Source organism: Acomys minous (genome assembly GCF_964271855.1).
Source record: "Acomys minous genome assembly, chromosome: 7".
In the NCBI taxonomy this organism is placed as follows: Eukaryota; Metazoa; Chordata; class Mammalia; order Rodentia; family Muridae; genus Acomys; species Acomys minous.
Genome location: NC_140488.1, coordinates 51144093 through 51167075, shown reverse-complemented (window position 1 = coordinate 51167075; position 22983 = coordinate 51144093). Strand labels below are relative to the sequence as shown.

Below are 22983 nucleotides of genomic sequence, written 5' to 3'. Positions count from 1 at the left end.
TCCCAAATATCCACTTTCAACAACTCTAAGAAAGTTTGGATGTGAAAACTCCAAACAGCTTCTATAAATGCATTTTCTAAAAACTAAAGGAAACCGTGACTTGAGATTTTCTAAGAAGAAACATATGACAATGATAGCCTACCATTCATGCATAGAAAGTCAACAAAAATGAAAATTTTTAAAAATATCCAGATAGACATTCTAAAGGAAGTTTTGCCAGGCATAGTAACTGTAGCCCTTGGGAGGCAGAGGCAAGGAGGTAGGAGGATTGCAAGTTTAAAACCAGTCTGAGTCACAGAAGAACAAATTAGAACAGACATGCTGAAGGAAGGCAGTGGGGAGTAGGGAAAAGCAGGGAAAAGGATTCTAAAGTTTAAAAGTACAGTAATGAGGGATTTCACTAGAAGGTTTCAATAGCAGACTTGAGCATCAAAAAGCATCAGAAAATTCAGAGACAGATCCAGAAAGATAGTGCAGCTGTGTAATAGAAAGTGAAAATGGCAAAAGAAATGCAAAAGGCCCTCAGATACCTGTAGGACATGCCAAACATAGCCAGGTACACATAAGTCCCAAAAGGAGAAGAAGGAATTAGGGAGTGGAAAGAACATTTGAGGAAATAATGGTCACTATGAAGAACTTTGACCCACATATCTAGACTCCAAATGGAATAGACACAATATATGTACTCAGATAGTCAAAATGCTGAAAGACACAGATTGAGTCTTGAATGCACCAACTCATTACACAACACAAGGGATCCTCCGGAATGTGAACAGTGGTAGTTTTCATCAGAAACCACAGCGGCCACAGTGAATTGAGAAGACATACTCATAGCAGGGAAAAATTGTCTATCAAATTCCATAGTTAAGACTAAAGATATGTCTCAGTATTTAAGAGCACTTGGTGTTGTTATACAGTGGATCTGGGTTCATTTCCCAAGATCCACATGTGGGCTCACAGCCATTTGTAACTCCAGTTCCAGGGGATCTGATGCCCTCTTCTGATCTCCATGTGCACCAGGCATGCATGTGGTGCACATACATACATTCAAGCAAAAACACTCATACATTTAAAATAAAATAAATAAATCTAAAAACATTTTAAAGAATTTTGGATTTGACAAAACTTTTTCAAAACTAAAAAATATTTCATGCAGTCCCTTGGATGGAGATGCCTGGTGGCACTCAGAGGAAAGATAATAGGTCACCAAGGAGAGACTTGATACCCTATGAGCATATACAGGGGGAGGAGGTCCCCCTCAGACACAGACATAGGGGAGGGGAGGGGAGTAGGGGGGAAGTGGGAGGAAGGGAGGAATGGGAGGATACATGGGATGGGCTAACAACTGAGATGTAATATGAATAAATTAATTTTAAAAAATAAAAAATTAATTTAAAATATTTCATGCATTCCTAGATGAACAATAACAAAAAAAAACCACAAAGTATTTTCACTAACAAGCTTAATATATAATAAATATGAAAAGACATCCTTCAGTCTGAAATGAAAATACTAACCAATAACTCCAATCTATACCGTGACATAAACACCAATAACGGTAGTTCACGGGTAAATTATAGGACAGTGTAAATGCATTTTGTAACTTTTATCTTACTGACTTTACCTAAAGCATATCAAATGAAAAAAATAAGAATACTTGTAATGTGCCCATACAAAGACTTCTCTGGAAATGCCCACAGTATTCCATAATTACCCCAAACTCGAACTAAAGTATATGCTCTTCACCTGGAAAGTGGGTAGAAAGAGTGTGGTGTGCCTATACAACACAACATGACTCGACAACGAGGAGCAGAGTACCACACATTCTCTGTCATGGAGAAATCTTACAAACATTCTATGGAGTAAACGTGCCCCACACAAAAGACTATTGAATGATTCTGTTCATACGAAATGTCTAGAACGAGAAAGTGGGTTGATGGTTGTATACAATTGAAGGTAGAGACAATGTTTAACTGAAAACAAGAGACCTTGTGGAGATCACAAATGTAAAATTAATTTATGGGGATGACTTCACCATACAGTAATGTTAGTAAAGTACTGAGTTATGCAGTTGAAATGACTGGATTTTTTAATATCCCTTGTATGTATCAAAACTTGTACTGAATAATGAGTTTTGGGTTGAAAAAGAGGGTTTATTTTTGCACCTGTCCAATCTGCCTTTGTCCACCAGCTGAACAAAAACACATATAAGTGCTAAAAGTGACTAGACTTTATAGTAATAGTAAGCTCATTGTAAACATTAGCAATGACAGGCATGTAGACAGCCTTAAGTACTTGGCATCTAGCAACAGCCCTATGAAGTAGATAATATCATTCATTCCCCTTTTATCAGTGAGGAAACTGGGGTACGAAGGTAATAACTTTTTAAAAAGCACACAGAGATTGAACACGAGTCCCGTTGGCTTGGCTCTGTAATTTGTGATCTATTCTAAACCATGGCTCTATTTGTAGAGGAAACAGGAATGTACAGATACTCTGCCATATGGCAGCGGATGGAAGAAATCACAAGGACTGCTCATTAACAATTCCATAGTAAACAGCAATGAGAGAGCCTAAAAGCGACCCTTCTGTGTATTAGTCTGTAACCTCTGAGACCCTATACACTTTATAATAACTCATGTATTCTTTTTGTGGATCTATTTTTACATCAAAGTGCTGGTTATCTTTATTTGTTAGAATACACATTTTTATATTTTTTCCCAGTTCTTTGGGAGTATGTTTTCAGGAGATCAAATTCTCCATTAATTACCATGACGTGCTTTCTGCTACATTTTATCCTTCCATTGGCAAGCCCCAGAGTACTCCAAGGCTGCGCTGGACAGGGCTGAGACACACTTCGTGAAAGGGCCTGTCCTATTTGTGCTGCTTGACAAAACCCTGATTGGATTGGACTCCAGGCTATGGTGAGCTATATGCTGTGAAGTTCCCAATCCCCAGAACACCCTGAGTTGCAACGTGGTTGCTAGTTGCTGGAAACATTACTGCTGACCAACATCGGAAGAGATTCTCTCTACACATTGCACACAAGAAAAGAAACCCATTTGCTGAAACTGTCTGGATTTGTGCCTACAGGGTGAAAGTGATTCTGCCTCTGGCATATGTATGTCTGTGCAGAAGAGGCTTATTTATTTATCTGGGTTTCTTTTCTGCTCAAGATACTCACATGGGAATAGACTATAAAAACAACCAAGAGATGGGGAGTATCTTTACCAATACAGAAAATAATAGCTTGTAAACTTTTAACTGTGCAAAAAGATGCATAAAATTAGTGCTTAATGTTTAAACTAATAAATGTTTTTGCGATCAGTTCCTTGATTCAGTAATTTTGAGGGGACCAGGAAAAGACAACAGGATTGGTTGATTTGTAAGATGTACTTGTTGTATACTAACATAACACCTTTCAAGGGCATGCCGTGAGAAAACAGGATGCCCTTTTCATGAAAGCCTTTCTTTTTAAAGTTCACATTTACTAAAGACTGACAGAAAATATTTGGAAGACAAAAGATTTTTTGGTTGTTTGTCTTTTTTTCTGTTTGCTAGCTATAGGCTATGTCGAATATTCTCCTTCGATATGAAGATACAGCAAAATAAAAACAAAACATTATGTAGGATTTGGAGTGTGTAGCTCAAGGGCAAAACACTTTCCTAGCCTGCCCAAAGCCTTGAGGTAATTTCCTAGCATTTCTCTGCCTTTCTGTCTCTCTGTCTCTGTGTCTCTCTGTGCCTCTCTGTCTCTGTCTCTCTATCTCTGTCTCTCACAGACACACACACACATACACACACACACACACACACACACACACACACACCACAAACAAGATACTGTACAACCCACTGAAAAAAACATAGATTCAAAGTCTCATTTGCACTCAAATCGGAGATCTGTACCACCAGCTATATGACCTTGGACAAACTAGATGCCCAAATCATCTTTCTTTAAGGAGGAAATGGGATCGCACTACCACCCTAGCAGTGGTACTCAATTATTTGAAGCAACTAGTGAGATGACAAGAAACTACAGTCCCCTGTCTCCCCTCCAGAGAAGAAAATCCTTTGGTCCAATTGCCTACTTTCTCTTAATGTGCCATTTCTCTGCAAAAAAAAAAAAAAAAAAAAAAAAAAAAAAAAAAAAAAAAAAAAAGCTATGGCCTTTGCAGGCAGTGAAAAGGCATGCAGTCATCCTGTACCTCTCAAAAGCTCTTATGCTGTACCTAGGTCAGTCTCCAAATTCCACATAATGGAGCTACTCTACATGGTCCAGATGACTGAATACTTGTTCCATCTACTCTACCCTTGATGCACATACTTCTGAGTCTATGTGCCTATCACACCAAATCCATTTGATTTGCTTTGGGGTATTGCTACCAGACTTATATTTTTTTCCCAGAAACGGTGGTGAAAAGCTTCTGTTCCAACACAGAAAGGCCCTTCTGAGTTATCATTTCAAACTTCTAAAACAAAATCTTTAAAGATACATGGTGATGATACCATCGCCAGATCAGGTATGGCAATCTTACCTAAAGAATCCGTGATGACCTGAAAAATTGTATGTGGCAGAGCCAGTGGTGATCAGCTTTTATAGTAGCTGGTTCAAGAGCCAGTTCGGTGAACACCAAATGAGCACCCGCTACTGGCTGTGCCTCGGATGTCATAGCAGGGTGTTAGGAAGGTTTCTGAGTTCAGAGTGCTAAGTCTCTAGGTGTTAGAGGGTGAGGGGAATGCAAAGAAGTATTCATGACCAATGCACCACAGAAATATGTAAAAGATTGCCCTGTTTGTCATTTACATCCAATCCCTCAAAGTAAGGTAAGCAAAAGAGAACAGAAAAGCAATGCAAGCCCTGGAAAGGACACCAGAATAGAGGAAATTCCAGTAAACAAAGATCAGAGGAAATAAAGAAACTCAGCCTCTCACACAGTCAAAATAAAAAAAAAGGGAGGAAAAAGAAAACACTGTTCAGTTGGCATCAAATACAACGAAGGATTGAAGAAAGAGAAGCAGCAAGAAGTGATCTAACCAGAAGGAAGTTCACAATGGTTTCTGAGGTTAAGTGGTTTCTGGGTAGGTAGGTGGTTTCCGTTATATAAACACTGGTTTACATAGAACAGGATATTTAGATCATCATCTTGTTTTCCCCAGAACATTAAAGACTCATTATAATTAGATTCACCCATTCATTCATTTATTCCATTAGCATTTATGGTGCTCTTATAAGCACCTAAATCCACTAAGTTCCACGGGGTAGGGCACCTAATAGAAAAGCCATAATTAAAACACAATGCCCCTTTCTTAGGAGCAATCTGGGCAGACTTTTAAACTAGAGACTTCTTCAAAATGAAAGTCTCATTGCCCTGTAGCTATTTTCAAATAATGTACTTTTCTAATACAGTAGCCCTTTGTTTCCCTTTTTTTAAATGATTTTGGGTTGTTTTATTGTTGTTGTTTCTTATTGTTGCTGTTTTGTTTTGTTAATTATGAAGGTTAAGTTTGCCGATCTAGAACCAGGGGCACCAAAGTGGAAAAAAAAAGTAAAATCAGAATACTGTGAGGAAAGGCAGGGACGGTATTTTTATCTTGTGTTATTTTACTCTACAAACACAGAAACCCACACAACATGGTCCAGAGGAACCAAACTTTCTTCAGCTTCATACACACAAATGCTTATAATGCCTTGCATCTCATAACTTAACAGATTTGTTTGGCCACAGCACTTGCAAAGTACCAACTTGGATGCTGACAGGAGGTTAAAAAGAGCAAGTCTCAAAGAATCTTGTGAGCTCTGAAGGAAAACAGAAGTGGTATTTATACCTTGTATTAGGTATGGATGTCCACAACTTTGATGCCTAAAACGTAAACCAACTGCCCACATGGAGCAGGCCATGGAAGACTACCAAGCACTCTACAGTTTCAAAAATATGCCTACAGACCTCTGCGTCTCTAAGTAGAGCTCAGAGGCCCCTTGCAGTGCAAAATCTGGTGCCTGACAGTAAAACAGCCGACTGGATGCACTCGACACATCAAAAAGGAAGAAGCATTTTAAATTTAAACCTGGGTATGGTGTAGAGGAAAATAGCAAGTTTGCCAGGTTTTTCTAAAAACAAAGTTTCAAAGATTTTTTTTTTAGTGAAGAAGCAGATGCAGGCCTGTGCCACAGAGAAAAATCCTTCACTGAGTTATTGCGGGACTCAGTACAGGAAGGGGAAAGTGCAGAAGCTTGACGGGTAACCACATCTCTCACTCCAGCCAGCTATTCCAACCAGCAAAGGAGGAAGCTTTTCACATCCCTTGCGAAAGTAACGTTTACCATCCAACATATGGCAGCTTTATAAGTGGCCTTTTGTGTTTTGCCTCCCCAAATAAGCCTGATTTAAAGGAAACGAAGCCATTCAAATCTGCAGTGAGGGCTTGTTTTGTTTCTGTTTTCTACTTCCCATATTTGAATTTCCTACAGTTGTTTTAGCGAGGGGGGGAAACACCCTTTTTAAAGAAACTAAAAATCTTAAAAGGCTTTTGAAAGCAAACAATGTCTTTTACACACACACACACACACACACACACACACACACACACACACACACACATACACACACAGTCAAGAGGACCATGAAAAGTGAGCCAAAAGCAGTCAACAAAGTCCATGCCAGAGAAAGCCTCAGTTCCATTTGGCAGCCTTGTCTGACCACAGTGAAGAGGACACACTCAGTCCTGATGCAACTTGATGTCTGGGGTGGGCTGGTTGGGGGCGGAGCTCCCTTTTTCTGAGAAGAAAGGGAGGAGGGAAAGAGGGTGGGAGGGCGGGACCCAAAGGAGAGGAGGGGGAGGGCTGCAATCTGTATGTAAAGTAAATAAATAATTTTTAAAAGAGGAACATAGAAGGCCTCTGTGATGACCCTGCCTTCCACCCCAACTCACTTCCTAAAGAAAAGAATTACATCGTGAAGCAGGGGCCATCAAGAACTAAAAAAAAATTGTGATGGAGACGCTGAGGTGTGGCTCAGAACAGTTGATGGCTTCTGCCTTGGGTGCAGGTGGGGAAAGTCTCAGCTTCCCATGGGGGGCTGGCCACTAGGAGACTGACCATGGTCCAGTGAGTATATGGACAACACAAAATGAACTTGAGTATGTATATATAATTTAACTAATTTATTCAGATTACAACTCAATTGTTATCCCATCACTTGTATCCTCTCCTCCCTCCCTCCCTCTTGCTTTCACCCTATTCCTCTTCCCTAGGTCTGTGACCTAGGGGGACCTCCTCCCCTACCATATGGTCACAGCCTATCAAGTCTCATCTTAGTAGCCTTCCTATTCTTTCTCTGAGTGCCACCAGGCCTCCCCACCAAGGGGAAGTGGTGAAATATGGGGCACTAGGGTTCTTTTTTCTTTTATTGAAGAAGGTAGATGTCACAGGAACGGGAGGCAGACATAGAAGGACTGGAAGGTGAGCGAGATCAGGGTACGTGATATTTGATTCCCAAATAACCAATAAAAGTATGTTTTAAAAATCTTTGAAAAATTGCTGTGATGGGGGCTGGAGAGATGACTCAGCTGTTAGGAGCACTCACTGGCTGCTCTTCCAGACTCAATTCCCAACACCCACACGGCAGCTCACGGCTGTCTGTAACTCCAGTTCCAGGGGATCTGAACCCCACACGCATATAATCAGGCAAAATATCAATACACATAAAATAAAAATTAATAAATTATTAAAAAGAAAAATTGCTGTGATGACCCTTCAGATACTTGTTTCCTACTGTCACTAATCCCTATACCTAGAAATCTAATTTGTCACTTTTGGAGTGTTCACCTTTCCACTGTTGTGACTCATGTCAAAAAGCCATCTATCAAAAACTTAAGAATATTCCTTTTTACACAACTCCAAGCATTGCAACACATGTACCTAAAATTCATTAAGTAGGCTTTTGTTATTTTTAGCATGCACTAATTGCACAAAATGGGTTTTATTTTTTTCCTCCTTTATTAATTTATTCTTGTTACATCTCAATGGTTATCCCATCCCTTGTCTCCTCCCATTCTTCCCTCCCTCCCATTTTCCTCTTACTCCCCTCCCCTATGACTGTTCCTGAGGGGGATTACCTCCCCCTCTATATGATCATAGGGTATCAAGTCTCTTCTTGGTAACCTGCTGTCCTTCCTCTGATTGCCACCAGGTCTCCCCCTCCAGGGGACATGGTCAAAGGTGAGGTACCAGAGTATGTGAGAAAGTAATATCCCACTCTCCACCCTACTGTGGAGAGTGTTCTGTCCATTGGCTAGATCTGAGTAGAGGTTTAAGGTTTACCGCCTGTATTGTCCTTGGCTGGTGCCTTAGTTAGAGCGGGACCCCTGTGCCCAAATCTGCCTATCATAATGTTTTACTTGTAGGCTTCTAGGACCCTCTGGATCCTTCTACTTTGCCATTCTCCCATGCTTCTCTCATCTAGAGTCCCACTAGAATGTCCTCCCCTCTGTCTCAGTTTCCTGGTAAGTGAAGTCTTTCGTGGGACCTGCCCCTTGGGCTAATATGCAGATATAAGTGAGTATATACCATTTGAGTCTTTCTGCTTCTGGGTTAACTCACTCATTATGATCATTTCTAGCTCAATCCATTTCTCCACAAATTTCGGGAATTCCTTGTTTTTAATAGCTGAATAGTACTCCATAGTGTATATGTACCACAGTTTCTTTATCCATTCTTCTATTGAGGGACACTTAGGCTGTTTCCATGTTCTGGCTATTATGAATAAGGCTGCTATGAACATGGTTGAGCAAATTTTCTTGCTGTGTGCTGGAGCATCTTCTGGGTATATTCCAAGGAGTGGAATAGCTGGGTCTTGAGGAAGCCCTATTCCCATTGGCACAGGAAACAACTTCCTGAACAGAACACCAACAGCCCAGGCATTAATGTCAACAATTAATAAATGGGACCTCATGAGGCTGAGAAGCTTCTGTAAGGCAGGTGACACTGTAAAGAGAACAAAGCGACAGTCTACAGACTGGGAAAAGATCTTCACCAACCCCACATCTGACAAAGGTCTAATATCCAAAATATATAAAGAACTCAAGAAATTAAATACCACCAAACCAAATAATCCAATTGAGAAATGGGGCATGGAACTAAAAAGAGAATTCTCAACAGAGGAATATCAAATGGCTGAGAAACACTTAAAGAAATGCTCAACCTCCTTAATCATCAGGGAAATGCAAATCAAAACAACGCTGAGATTCCATCTTACACCCATCAGGATGGCTAAGATCAAAAATTCAAGCGACACCACATGCTGGCGAGGATGTGGGGAGAGAGGAACACTCCTTCATTGCTGGTGGGAATGCAAACTAGTACAACCACTTTGGAAATCTATCTGGTGCTATCTCAAAATGGGTTTTATTATGAAAGTTTGTGTTTGTGTCCACGGGGGAGTGTACATGGTCACACCTTAAGTGTTGTTCCTCGGGCACTATCCATCTTTCTTTTGCTGAGACAGAGAGTCTCTCAGTTGCATCAAATTCACCAAGCAGTCTTGGCTGGCTGGCCAGCAAGTCCCAAGGACCTACCTGTCTCTACCTCCCCAGCATTACAAGCACCACCACCATCCCTAGCTGTTTTCAGGTGGATTCCAGAGATAGAACTCAGGGCTTTGTGCTTTCAGGTCATGGCAGGCAGTTTAACTGAGCTATCTCCCCAGCACCAGTTTGTTTGGGTTTCGTATTTTCTTTCTTTTTCACAGGACTAAGAACTAGGGACCCATGCCTACTAGGCAAGTGCTCCACCCCTGGTTCCCAGCCCCAGCCTTTCATTACATTTGTATGCATGCATATGATGTATTTAGATCATAGTCCATTCACTACCCTCTCTTGTACCCTCTTCCCCTCCAATTGGTCGCCTTTCTCATCACAAACTGGGTAGTTTTTGTCCATTTTATTGATAATAGTGATCGGCTCCTTTCCATGAAGTCAAGGACTATGTGATAAAACAGAGTCACAATAGGATATAAAGTCAAAGAAATAATTTCATTATCCTAAAGAGGCAGTTATGTGATTTCTCATATAACTTCTCAATGCAAACCACACCACCAGGAAAGCCTAACCTTTTAAGAAAATGCTAAACACATGCTATTTAATGACTTGGAATGTGATCTTATAGTACAGGATACTATTTATTTATTTATTTGCCCTTTTCAAGACAGGGTTTCTCTGTGTAGCTTTGGCTGTCCTGGACACGCTTGCAGACCACGCTGGCCTTGAACTCACAAGGATCTGCCAGCCTCCCTGAGTGCTGGGATCACAGGCATGCGCCACTGTGCCTGGCTGAAGATATTATTTTTCAACAGGGATATTATTTTTTAATAAGAGTCAAGGCCTTGACCTTATCTTTCATCCCTAAAACTGGGACTCCATATGGAAAGGTTAGGCTTTTTTACTTTCTCATTGGAACACATCCATTACAGTAGATTTTTTTTTAATTGAAACAGTTCTTTTAGAAGAAATGCAGTATTTATTATGCAAAGGATTTACATTTATTAAACAAGGATACAAACCCAAAAGCACTCTATTAAAATTAACCAAAATCTTGACAGTTGATGTGAATAATTATTTCAGCTTGGTGAGGAAAATCTAGCTAAAGGTGAGATAAGTTCCAGTAAATTCATAAGGAAGATACAATAGTTCTGATACCATTAAAGTAACAATAACCTTTCAAATAGCAAAGTATATCAGTACAAATGCCTTAGTTTGGAGACAAAAACACATACACTGTGTGCTGAAAGCTGATGTGTCACAGAACATGGGTAGTGGCTCTTAAGGTCTTTATGTTTTGCACCCAAAACCTGAAAGACAGTTACCACCACCCAGGAATGTTATCATGGATGCAATCTGATGACTAGCTGGAATGAAATTATACAATGTCACTCTGTCCATCAGCAGACACTAATGAAACATTTTCCTTATTGATGCAGATTATACAATCAAACCAGATAATCTTGACTAGTAAGAGGCCCACTCAGGGAAGCTAATTTTCTATCACACTACATTAACAGCAAAGTCATGGGGGTTACATTTCCGTCAGTAACATTGTTGTCAAAAAAGCAAATTCACAGCACTTCTCATAGTTCTCGCACAGAAATAAAATTCAAGGGACACATGGCATTATTTCATTTACATTTTACTAGCTCTTCCAGTGTTTCAAAGATACAGGGTTCACGAATAGGACATAGAACACAATATGCAAATATCTTGATTGAATCAGACTATTGGTGCAGCCTTTCAGACTCAGAAGAAATCAGTGTCCAGCCAAACGATGTTATAGCTCACAAAGGGTAACCTTAATATCCAAAAATTAAAGAAAACAAGGTTAATTTAGTGGTGCCTACATTGCATCACCTGTATTTGCCTGCATTCTGGTCTATTCCCACTAATGAAGACCTCCCCATGTGCTCCCAGGCCATGCCCCAGTTAACATATGACAGATACCCTAGAGATTAATTCACCCAGCAACAATTGTCCCCCACGTTTGGCTTCTGGTTTAAGGCATACATTTAATTCACCGAAATCCAGTCTACCAAAAATATCTTTTTATAAAGAGAGCTACATTATTAAGCACCGAATAATTAGGGAAAATGCCAACATTAGTTAAGAGCAGGATGGATTTTCCTTAACACTTCATGAATAAAAGGTCATGGTTAGATTCTCTATTTCTCTTCATTCTAAGTAAAAATACGTGAAAAAAGAGACCTCTTATGATCTTTAGGTTGACATCTGTAGGTGAACACTTAAATCCAGAAATGTTCTTTTATTTCACAATGTTTGAAAAAGCAAGCACAGATAACCTACAGGAATAGTTTCAGGGCAGCCTTGCAGATACAAATGCCTAAACACCAACAAGGAGGAAACCTTGGGAAACTTAATTCATAATTTATATGTGCATTGCAATATGAACAGCATAAGAACTAAAATGAACATACCTTAAGGTTGGAGAATAATAAGGCCATGTGTGTATACTGGTTATACTATCTCATATTGATTATTTGTTATTGCACGAGAGAGGCAGTAGGCGAGAAAGATTCCAATTAGCTGAGGAGAAAATATGAACAAAACTAAACACACAAACACAATTCATGTGGAGAAATTGAAGAGCTCAGGCTATGCCTATATTCTCGTTTTATTTGTATGTCACCGGTAATTTCCTTGCTTGGGTTTTTTCTACATGATTATGTTGGCTACTTCTGCAGTGCCTAGGTCACATTAAAAAACTCTAAAAAGCCTTACTAGCAACCATGACCCAGAACTTCACAACCAACACTAAGGAAGAATTTAGGAGTCATGGGATTTAGAGAAACCCTCAGCTACCAAAACGAAAATTACACATTTTTTTTTACAATAAGCATCTTATCAAGTAACGCCCCAACCAATCTGCACAAGCAATTTCTTGGATGTCCATGAGGTGTCCAATACAACAGACATTAGCCTTCTGGGCTACTGAGAACTAACTTAAATGTAGTTAGAACCACTGCAGTTTAAAGTTTGTCTATTAGAATGAAAAAGGCTAATGGGTGTTACATTGGTGTGGACTTAGTAAGACATGCTACTTTATAAATATATTAGGACTAGCCTTGCATTAGTCTTACTTAAATAATGCTAAACGTATTTTTAAAAAAACACTTTAAAATTTCACTCCAAATCACAATACCAAACTTTTCATGCTATGGTGATCAGCACAACTCATTAGAAACTCATTTTATAAAATAACAAAATAATAGGCACACATGAAATGGAGGCTTGTATGTTCTATAAAAAAATCCACCAGGCAGTTGTAGCCCAGGAAAGACTAATAAGTTTTAGAACCTTGACTGATCACAGAGAAAAAACAGGATTCCCATCAAGTCATGAGAGTATTGTCTTCCCACAGGTAACTAACTGCTTTCAAAAAATTTGTACCAGGTCGCGGACACGGCTCAGTGGTAGAGTGCTTGCATACTATGCATACTATTTGTAAGGTTCAAGATACACACACACACACACACACACACACACACACACACACAGTGTGTATGTATGCTATGTGCTTACTGCTAAGATTAAATTCTAAGTCTTTTATAGACTCAAAGCATGGCTATGACAATGGGATTTTTTTTTCGAGATAGGGTTTTCTTGTATAGTCCTGCCTGTCCTGGAACTTGTTCAGTAGACCAGGCTAGCCTTGAACTCAGAAATCTTCCTGAGTTTGCCTTCTGAGTGCTGAGATCAATGGCACATGCCACCACCACCTGGGTAAATACAGTTATTTGTAGTTGTATAAAATACAGGATTCAGGAAATTCTTCACTTAAAGAAAAAATAAATAAAGCTGAACAATGAGTCAATTACAAACAAAATCAATAATACACATGCAAAGTAAGTCCCATGACTTCACCGTGCTGCGATGGCTAATTGACTGCTTTGTGAAAATTAAGACTTTTCTTACATTCTCTTCACTACCCAGTCCTGTGGAGCAAAACCTTCACGTTGGAAAAGTGAAGCCCAAATGGGAGTGGTGGGTGGCACATGCCTTTAACGGCATCACTGGAGTAGCAGAGGCAGCTGGATCTTCTTGAGTTCTAGGACAGCCTGGCCTACATAGTGAGTTCCACGCCAAAAAACAAAACAAAAAATGTCTCCTATATCTACAGGAATAAGACATTTCTCAAAGAACAAAGAAAACCTACCTGGAAGCAAGCAACTCCAAAAGAAATTCCAGCAACGACTCCCATTTCAGACTCAATAATGGCCATTACCTTTATGAAACAACCCTAAGGGCAGAGGAAAAGACAGTAAGCACAAAGAGAGCTGTGCTTGCCTTCATGGTAATAAGCACTTTGATCGTTCAGCTGTCCACAGAAGCCTGTCTTGAGCTACTATGAGCCTTTGATGATCATTCCACTGAGATGTAGCCTGCCCATATGCCCTCAGGCTCAGCTACTTTCACCTTTTGGATTACGCCGTAGAAAGACACTTGCTAGTTGTATGAAATGAAGTATTGGCTTCCGTACAAACTCCAGATTATGTATATTCTTGTGAGTAAAAATTGAGTCCATTTATTTTATTCCATTAAATAAATCATATAATATCAAAGAAAAAGTCCTGAAAGGGTCCTTACCTCTTCGTTGACTTTATCTGCATCTCTCTGTGGAGAACAACCCTCTAGTTTACAGCAACTCTTCGGAAATCCTGTTTCTGAGTAATAATTAGTACCTTTCCAATCTCTATAATTGGTGACACCGCAACAATGCAACTGAGGAAAAAAATGTAAAAAGTGTTTGTTGTTCATATTACCGGCTTGCAGGCAAACATTTAGCCTAACATCACTTTTTATTATAATATGTGCTCAAAACAATGCACACTATACTCAGTGATCTTCCTTCTTGATTGATTCAAGAGCCTGGTACTTGATGCTAACAATGAGCATAAAGGTTTTAGACTGTCTTTACAGCCCTGTCGTAGTTGGCCCTACCAGTATTTGTCCATGATGAAAGTGGAAAGGAAGAGAACAAGGACACATGGGTAGAAGAATATCAGAGAGCTATGTTGGTATCACCCCACACTACTTTGCCATACAAATGGGAAACACCCAGCAGCCTAACTCTCTCCCTTAAGGCAAGTGTTTCCCTCGCCAACATGCACCAGCTCTAACCACTTACCGTACTTTGGATCTTGTCTACAGCTTCACTTCTATAGTCCCTTGTAGCATTGTAATCCTTCAAAGCGTTTTCATAGTTATTTTTAAAGCTGTTCTTAATCTGTATCCGAAAAACAAAATGCCAATAAACAAATATTCTAGAAAATACTTTGGGTTTCTGTATGAAATCAGAAATTCTCATTTCTGGCCAATGGTTATATCTTTGATGTGTGGTAAATTAACTTCCATGGTCCAACTCTCTACTAAGTAAAACTGTTTAGCTGAAAGGACGATCGAGCAAAACAATACAATATAATATAATACCTACCAGGTGCTATGAGAGCATGTACTTAGCCAAATGGCAGCTGTGCGCTTCCACCTTTCAGCCTAAATCTCTCTCCACACACCAGTCAGATGCCTATAGAACTGATCCACACGAACAGTTCAAATGGCACTTGAATACACCTTCCCTGCTTGATGAATGGCTTCTAAACCGTGTCATGTTTACTTTATTTTAATATATGAATATTAAATGATGATTTGCATTAATTATATCCTTTCAAAATATGACTTATGGGAAGGTATTAATTTCCTGTTATGAACTTTGTATTTTCCTTTCCTGTTAGTAAAGTTATAAAACCCCACTTTAAGAGGTGATTAAACACCAAATTATGTCTAGGGACTAGTATGATTATGGTGATTACATTAAAAGTATGTAAAATTTTCTACTAGAAAGCCACTCTTATCAGATGCAGGTTAAGTCTGGCTTGAAATACAGCTTGAAGTGTTTTCTAGAAATATTGAAAGCTGCCGAACTATGCTACTTTATCTAAGATAAAAGGATAAAATTTAACATATTATGATTGTCTAATTCAGGCTTACCTCATGTCTGAAAACAAATCCTACGATGGCGGCAACTAGTTCGACCAGAAAAATGAGTGTCAGAAACATTGCATACTGTGGGGTAAAAATTGTTAAAAAAAAAAAAAAAGTTCATTAGTACAAATAAGACACATGACAGAAGGGGGAGGTGGCTGGAATTCTGAGCAATTAATTCAACATATTTTATTGAAAAGATCAAGGGAAGCATTATCAAAATGTCTATTTAAATATGGAGGCTGGCAGAGGAACTGTTAGTTTTTTCTGCTTTGTTTTGTTCATAAGGAACAGGAAAAAGTGTAAACAGCCATGGCCAATTCTGAGAAACAAAGAGGTAAGGCTAGAACATGGAAGCCTTTTCTAGGAAAGCCAAGAGTAGTCTAAAGAAATCAAGGACTCACCAGTTTCAGCATCCATGCAGAGGCTCGACAGGTAGCAAAACAACCAAAGGTGCCCAAGAGAATAATGACAGTGCCCGTGCCAATGAGCACAAAAGGCACATTGGTGGCCTTCTCATTTAAGAGGGAAAAATAATTTTCCAGGCTCACCTTGCCCCAAATGCCAACGGCAAGAAGGATAACACCAGTGATCTATATGAGAAATCAGAGAAAGAAACAATTAGGCACCATACAAGCTTGAATCATCTCTCACAAAGCCAGGAAGTGTCTAAGACACAATGCGAGTGAGAATTAACTTAGCAGTCTGGTTGCCACAGCATGGTGGCTAGGATATTTGCAGGGTGGGGGCAGGTGTGGAAGAGGCAGGAAAGGGTTCTGCAAATAAAGGAAGGTTGTGGACAAGGCATCAGAGTCTCAAAATTGCATAAACTCATCTGTTTTGCTGTGTAAAACATATACCTCACGGCATATGTGGTCTAGAGATCACAATCTCCTCAAGGAATTTACTCCAGTGGGAGAAAGAAAACCATATTGTAAAGGGGAGGATCAAAAGCATTTCTGGATTCCAGAAACTTCTTGAATCCCCCATCATCCCCAAATTAGGGATGGATATAGGATACAAAGGAATAGTGCACAAAAGAAAATCCGAGGATAGGCTGGCAGGAATAGAGGCACACCATACTTACCTGTGAAAAACTCCCCTCTTATGAAGCAATGAAAAGAGAGACACTATTATGCAAAAGACCCCTCAAAGCGAAGGAGACAAGCCTCTCCTCTCCAAAGGTTCAGGGACACATTGTGTGCTCTAGGGCCTTAAAATCTTTATCTCCCGCTGCTCCAACTTCGATCTCCTGAGACATCTGGGTCCCACTTCAACCAGTCACCTCACATCAAGACCCCAGCGCCAACGTTACGATGCCCACCCCAGCTCCAAGCTCAGGGTCCCCGCCACTGAGGCCTAGGCCAACTCGTCGCCAGTGCTGGGGTCTCACAGCAGCCCACACCTCACCCCACTCCCAGACCTGAGGTTCTCTGCTCCGGGTCACACCCACCACCTAAGCCTGGGTTCCCCAGCCGTTCCCGTGTCTCACCCAAAAGATGAAAGTGTAGATCAAGAGAACGCTTTTGAAACAAGTAATGACTGGTTTTGTCTGCAGTCTCCGAGATGGGGACGCCATGACTAGCCCGAGACCCTGCGCCTCCGCACCAGGCGATCTGCTCGAGCCAGCCAGGCACGGGAGTTCCCGAGTTTCCCCGGAAACTACCGAAAACTTACGAGTCTCTGCAACTGAGAAGAGCCGGAAACACGATACGATTTTCTTGAGGGCCAAGTCTACGAAGCTGTCCGGAAAGTTACGACAATTTCGGAGCGCCCCCTGCTGAATGTTACTGAAAACTACATATAAGGTGAAAACTATATATAGAAGTTGCTTCTTTTTTGTTGTTCCTCCTATGGAATCTTTCCTGCCTCTAACCTATCCCTCTCCCCTGAGTCTTCTTTTACTTCATCTTAAGTTGTCTATCACTGCCCGCAGTGATGGAAGGTCCAGCCTCCCAGGTCCCTAGTGTCCTAAAAGAAAAGAATAAAATCAAAAGTCAGATTGGCTTCCACTTGGATCCGTTTTTTTTTTTTTCTTCTCATGGGAACAACAGGGTAGGGATATTGTCTTTAATCAGATTCATAATACTTATCTAAAATGTACATAAATACAAATGAATTAAAGTTATGTAAGCACCCTGGTCTCTCATTTAACTGTAATGCATTAGTTTATTCCTTAGTGTTTCGTTCTAGAAATGGAGAAGAGAAATCAAGGAGGGAAAAAAAGGAAACTATTATTGGGTGCAAAGGCTCAATGTCAATATATTAATTGATATATGTTCCCAATTCCTTCATTTAAAAACACATTTCCATGAGAAAATGGTAATCTCTGGGAAATCTGAGTTAAAATGAGCACCATTCACACAAATTTAATGTTCCTTTGTCTATACAGCGAGACATAGCAGTGAAATTTTATAATTGGATGTACAGACATTTAAAATGTGAGAATGAAATATGCTATTTTTCTCCTGCTGAATCATGTGTGTAGGTATTTGCTTTGGTATTAGCTGTTATGAACATTTTGATCTCTACTGTTACATCACAGAACGCATATTGAGGTCTTGTTTCTTAAATAAAATGCAAGCTCTTTGAGAGCTGACATGCTTAAGTGTGTGACATTGCTCCAGGGATAGAAGGCAATACCAGTCCTTAACCAATCTAATGCATACTCAATACAGACTTAATGGCCATTATGTATTCACAGAAGAGAAATGAATGCCCAAATTTTGTACTTGAAAAAATTTTCTACTTGAAACATGCTTCTACAGAAACAGAGGACAGGAAAGTTCCATTGGCTTCACCATGCAGAGCTTTCCTGTGCTTTAAATATTGACCTAGGACCAGTTCCTATAACATCCAACCAGAAGTCTGTAGTCAAGGAAACACTTGGAAAATGAGTTACTTCATTGCGAGGCTTTAGACTACATTTTATTCCAAAAGTACAAAGATGCAATACAAAAAAAAAAGTATGGAAACTGAAGAAGAGTCTCTCTCTCTCTCTCTCTCTCTCTCTCTCTCTCTCTCTCTCTCTCTCTCTCTCTCTCCCTCCCTCCCTCCCTCCCTCCCTCCCTCCCTCCTTCTCTCCCTCCCCCTCCCTTCCTCCCTTCCTTCCCCTTCCCTCCATTCCCCCTCCCCCTCCCTCCCTCCCCTTCCCTCTCTTCCCCCTCCATTCCTTCCTCTCACCCTCAGTTCCTTCCCCTCTCCTCTGTCCCTCCTCCTTCCCTCCTCCCTCCCTCTTCCATCTCTCCCTTCTCCCCTCTTTCCCTCCCTCCCTCCATCTCCCTCCCTTCCTTCCCCCTCTCTCCCTTCCCCCTCCCTCCCTTCCTTCCCTTTCCATTCCCCCTCCTTCCAGTCTCCCTCCTCCTCCCTCCCTCCCCCTCCCTCTTTTCCCCCTCCATTCCTTCCCCTCTCCCTCTCTCCTTTCCCCCTCAGTTCCTTCCTCTCCCCTCTTTCCCTCCTCCCTCCCTTCTCCCTCCCTCCCTTTTCCCTCCTCTCTCCTCCCTTCTCCCTCCCTCCTCCCTTCTTCCTCCCTCCCCCTCCCCCTCTTCCCCCTCCATTCCTTCCCCTCCCCCTCCATTCTTTCCTCCCTTCCTCCTTTCCCCCTCAGTTCCTTCCCCTCCCCTCCTTCTCTCCTCCCTCTTTCCCTCCTCCCTCCCTTCTCTCCTCCCTCCCTTCCTTCCTTCTCTCTCTCCCTCCTCCCTTCCTTCTCTCCTCCCTCCCCCTCCTCTCCTCCTTCCTTCCCTCCTCCCTCCCTTCTCTCCTCCCTCCCTCCTCGCTTCCTTCCCTCCTTCCCTCCTCCCTCCCTTTTTCCTTCCTTCCCTCCTTCCCTTCTCTCCTCCCTCCCTCCTCCCTTCCTCCCCTCCTTCCTTCCTCCCTCCCTCCTCCCTTCCCTCCCTCCTCCCTTCCTTCCCTCCTTCCCTCCTCTCTCCCTTCTCTCCTCCCTCCCTCCCTCCTCCCTTCCTTCCCTCCCTCCCTCCCCCATTTCTTCCCTCCTCTCCTCCCTCCCTCCACCCTTCCTTCCTTCCTTCCCTCCTCCCTCCATTCTCTCCTCCCCTCTTTCCCTCCTCCCTCCCTTCTCTCCTCTCTCCCTCCTCCCTTACTTCCCTCCTTCCCTCCTCCCTCCCTCCTCCCTTTCTTCCCTCCTTCCCTCCTCCCTCCCTCCCTCCTCCCTCCCTTTCCCCTCCCCCTCCCTTCCTCCCTCCCTCTCTCTCTGTTGGGGTAGGAGGCAGAAAACACACTCCTATAAATACTTTGAAGTAAAATTATCAGGAACAGTCAGCTTTTTAAAATATGCTTTCCATAGCTACAGTAGAGCTGCTGGGGTAAATGGGCTGTTAGTATATGGAAAGCTCCATTCTGAGGCTACCTGAGCCTATCTGAGGATTCCTGTATTGAAAACAACAAACATCAAGGGAAGTCTTGCTAACTCCTTGTCATCCTGAACAGAAAGTTTCCCCTAAAGTTTAGATTTGTTCCATGGTCTGGGAGGGATTTTCACACTAAGCCTAAGAGCAAAGTAATATTGCTGTGGCTGAAGCAAAAACAAAACTGCTAAAGCTAAAAGACACATCTTATTTCCAAGAATATGTTGACTTACCTTCTCTCTCTTCCTTTGCCACTCACAACACTGCTTTGTTTGAAGGACAGTCAGTGCCAAAGTAAACCAAAAGCCAACATGGAAATTAACATTTCTATAGCCACAACACCTTGTACAACTGCCTTCTACCTTGGTACAGCAGCTTTTCCCCTGCCATACCACCAAATCCAAAAGTCCAGTTTAGCTAAAATGTAGGCTTGTGTCTGGATCTCAAACCAATACAATCTAAAGGAATTTAACATGTTTCTCCAGGCCATAAGATAAATTTACTCTTTCAAGTATTAATAATGACCGCAATTCTGAGCACCATGTACCAAGCACTGCAGCTAAGCCCTTGATACCTGCTCCCTCCTACCTACATCACAAAACTCCTGTTATGAGTTCAAATCGACTACTCTCCTCATGTTACAGATGGAAAACAAGGTTCAAAGAGGCTCAGTAGCTTGCCTAAGACTAAACTGAGCATAACTCAGGTTCTGTCATCAGACTCCAGGCAGTCTCTGAAATGAGACATAACTAATATAAAAACAAACAGCTATCTTGACTCAGATAGAACCAAGTCTGTTGCCGCTCAGACACTGAATCACAAATAGGTGCTCTGCAGAGCCCCTAAAGGGCGGGCCTGCTGTCCCCAGTTCCCCTTTGCTTTTGCCTTTGCTCCCTCAATCCAATCACCCAGAGAGTAGCACTGTCTCTGAGTGGTGAGGCAGAGAAGCCAATCTTTTTCTTTTTTCTAGTTCAATCTGTTATTTTCTCTGCATTTTGGGCAAGAATATACTTGATGCCAAAAATGTAAGAAAATATTTTGCTACTTGTGTTACATTCAACATTTAGTAGGGATTTCTGTCTCCTTCCTATCAAATTCCTGCAAGTTTCAAGATTAGGGCTGAATGGTTTTCTTTGGCAGACATCAGGCATGGGAAGCATCAGAAACAAGAGCTTGCTTTTCAGTCAGATCTCTTTTGTGGCACCGCAATCCCCAATCCCCAATCCCCAACCCCCAACCGCTATTAAACCCTCAACCCCCACTGCCTTACCAAGGTCAAGTCTACTGTTGCGTCCTGTTGGAGGGTGTGGCTGGCATGGCCTGCCCTCTACCTAGGGGTGGGGCTTCCCCTCTCCCAGAGACTGACTACATAAACCAGACATTTTGGCTCCAGGCCCTCCCTTTTCCCCACCTCCCAACCCTCTCTCTTTCCCTTCCCTGACCCCACCTCAACCCCCCCCCCCCCGCATTCGCTCCCCCTTCCCTACCCCCTCCCATGTCGCTTCCAATAAACCTATATTTATATTATAGCTTCGTCGCCAATTAGTTCATTCTATTTATTTAATCAATCATCTACTTCACACCAACCCAAGAAGATTATCTTCTAAACAATGCTTGTTCCCTATTCCCTGCCAACCTTTGAACATCACAGCTTATTTCCTGTTCTCAAAGTCCACCTTCACGCCATCTCAGTGACAATGTTCTCCTCCCACATCCCAGCCCTCTAAGATTAGTACTTGTAGTCTGACCACACTCTGAGAATTCAGATAATTCACTTAGCCCAGACTGTTAGTCGCTTACTGTAGTGCCTACTCACCTACTCTACATCCTGCTGCCTACATGTTCAAAAATTACAGGAGAGCTTGTGGGACAGGGCCACTGCACCTCCATTTAAACCCTCTGAGCACATAGGGCATAATGCTTAATTGATGACCTCATCTAGTTTTCAGCCAATCCCTGTTGAGCACATGGCTCACTCAGTGCATGGCTGGTCTAGAAGTAACAGCATATTAGTTATTCAAGGACTGGCTATTTAAGTTAAATAAAATACAGTCTAAATCATCCCACTATTACACTGTCACAAACAGGGGAATTAATTTGAGCTGCTACATAATGTCTTCAAGCATTCATATTCTGTCTTTGAAACCAGAAAAAGTCAGAGTAAATTTTACCTTGTATTCACATAATAACCTTAGCATTTTTACTTCCTTATCCTTTTTCTTTTTTAATTTTTCAATTTTAATGTATAACTTATTCAGATTACATCCTGAATGTTATCCCCTAGTTTGTAACTTCCCATTCCCACCCTCCCTCCCTCTTCTACCCTATTCCCACCCCTAGGCCTGTGACAGAAAGGACCTCCTCCCCTACCCTATGACCAGAGCTTATCAGGTATCATCAGATAGCCTGCATCCTCTTCCTCTGTGTGCCACCAGGCCTCCCCACCAAAGGGATGTGATCAAATCAGGGGCACCAGAGTCCATGTCAGAGGCAGTCCCCATTCTCCCAACAACTGTGGAGAATGTGCTGTCCATTGGCTAGATATGAATAAGGGGTCTAGGATTACTGCATGCATTGTTCTTGGTTGGTTCAGCAGTTTGTACATGCCCCCTTGGGCGTGTACATCCACAGGCCTCGATGGTCTCCTTATAGGGTTTCTGAACCCTCTGGCTCCTCCCATCCCCCCAACTCTTCCATACCACTCTCAGAGCTCCACCAGAAGTCCAGCATTGAGTCCCAGCATCTGTCCTAATGCCGCACTGGGTGGAGTCTCTAACAGGACATCTATGTTGGCTAATATCCACTGATAGGTGAGTACATACCATGTGTGTCTTTCTGGGTCTGGGTTATGTCACTCAGGATGATTATTTCTAGTTCTATCCATTTGCCTGCAAATTTCAAGAATTTTTTTTTTAGCTTTTAGTTTTTATAGCTGAATAGTATTCTGTTGTATAAATGTACCACAGTTTCTTTATCCATTCTTCAGTGGAGGGACATTGGGTTGTTTTCAGTTTCTGGCTATTACAAATAAGGCTGCTATGAACATAGTTGAGCAAATGTCCTTGTTGTATGG

At 41.6% G+C, this 22983-nt stretch overlaps 1 protein-coding gene across 2 annotated transcripts; it reads right to left on the bottom strand.

The window, feature by feature from the left end:
• Positions 1 to 11166: 11166 nt before the first annotated feature.
• Positions 11167 to 21814, bottom strand: TSPAN6 (tetraspanin 6). 2 transcript variants are annotated; one of them, XM_084789967.1, is made up of 9 exons: positions 21727 to 21814; positions 17224 to 17517; positions 15951 to 16139; positions 15553 to 15627; positions 14693 to 14791; positions 14152 to 14286; positions 13721 to 13804; positions 11982 to 12090; positions 11167 to 11341 (listed from the first exon to the last, which is right to left on the bottom strand). In XM_084789967.1, exons 3-8 carry the CDS (start codon positions 15960 to 15962, stop codon positions 12022 to 12024), a joined length of 474 nt encoding a protein of 157 aa, XP_084646093.1. In that variant the 5' UTR covers positions 15963 to 16139; positions 17224 to 17517; positions 21727 to 21814; the 3' UTR covers positions 11167 to 11341; positions 11982 to 12021. The 2 variants fall into 2 exon arrangements, with proteins under 2 accessions (XP_084646093.1, XP_084646092.1); XM_084789966.1 differs by lacking the exons at positions 17224 to 17517; positions 21727 to 21814 and adding an exon at positions 17039 to 17213.
• Between the last annotated feature and the right edge of the window lie 1169 nt (positions 21815 to 22983).

Coding starts and splice junctions, on each gene's coding strand:
- TSPAN6 (XM_084789966.1), bottom strand. CDS start 17,125: ATGGCGTCCCCATCTCGGAGACTGCAGACAAAACCAGTCATTACTTGT. Junction 15,628..15,950: donor CTGCATGGATGCTGAAACTG/GTGAGTCCTTGA, acceptor TTTACCCCACAG/TATGCAATGTTTCTGACACT. Junction 13,805..14,151: donor CAGATAAAGTCAACGAAGAG/GTAAGGACCCTT, acceptor CTCTGCCCTTAG/GGTTGTTTCATAAAGGTAAT.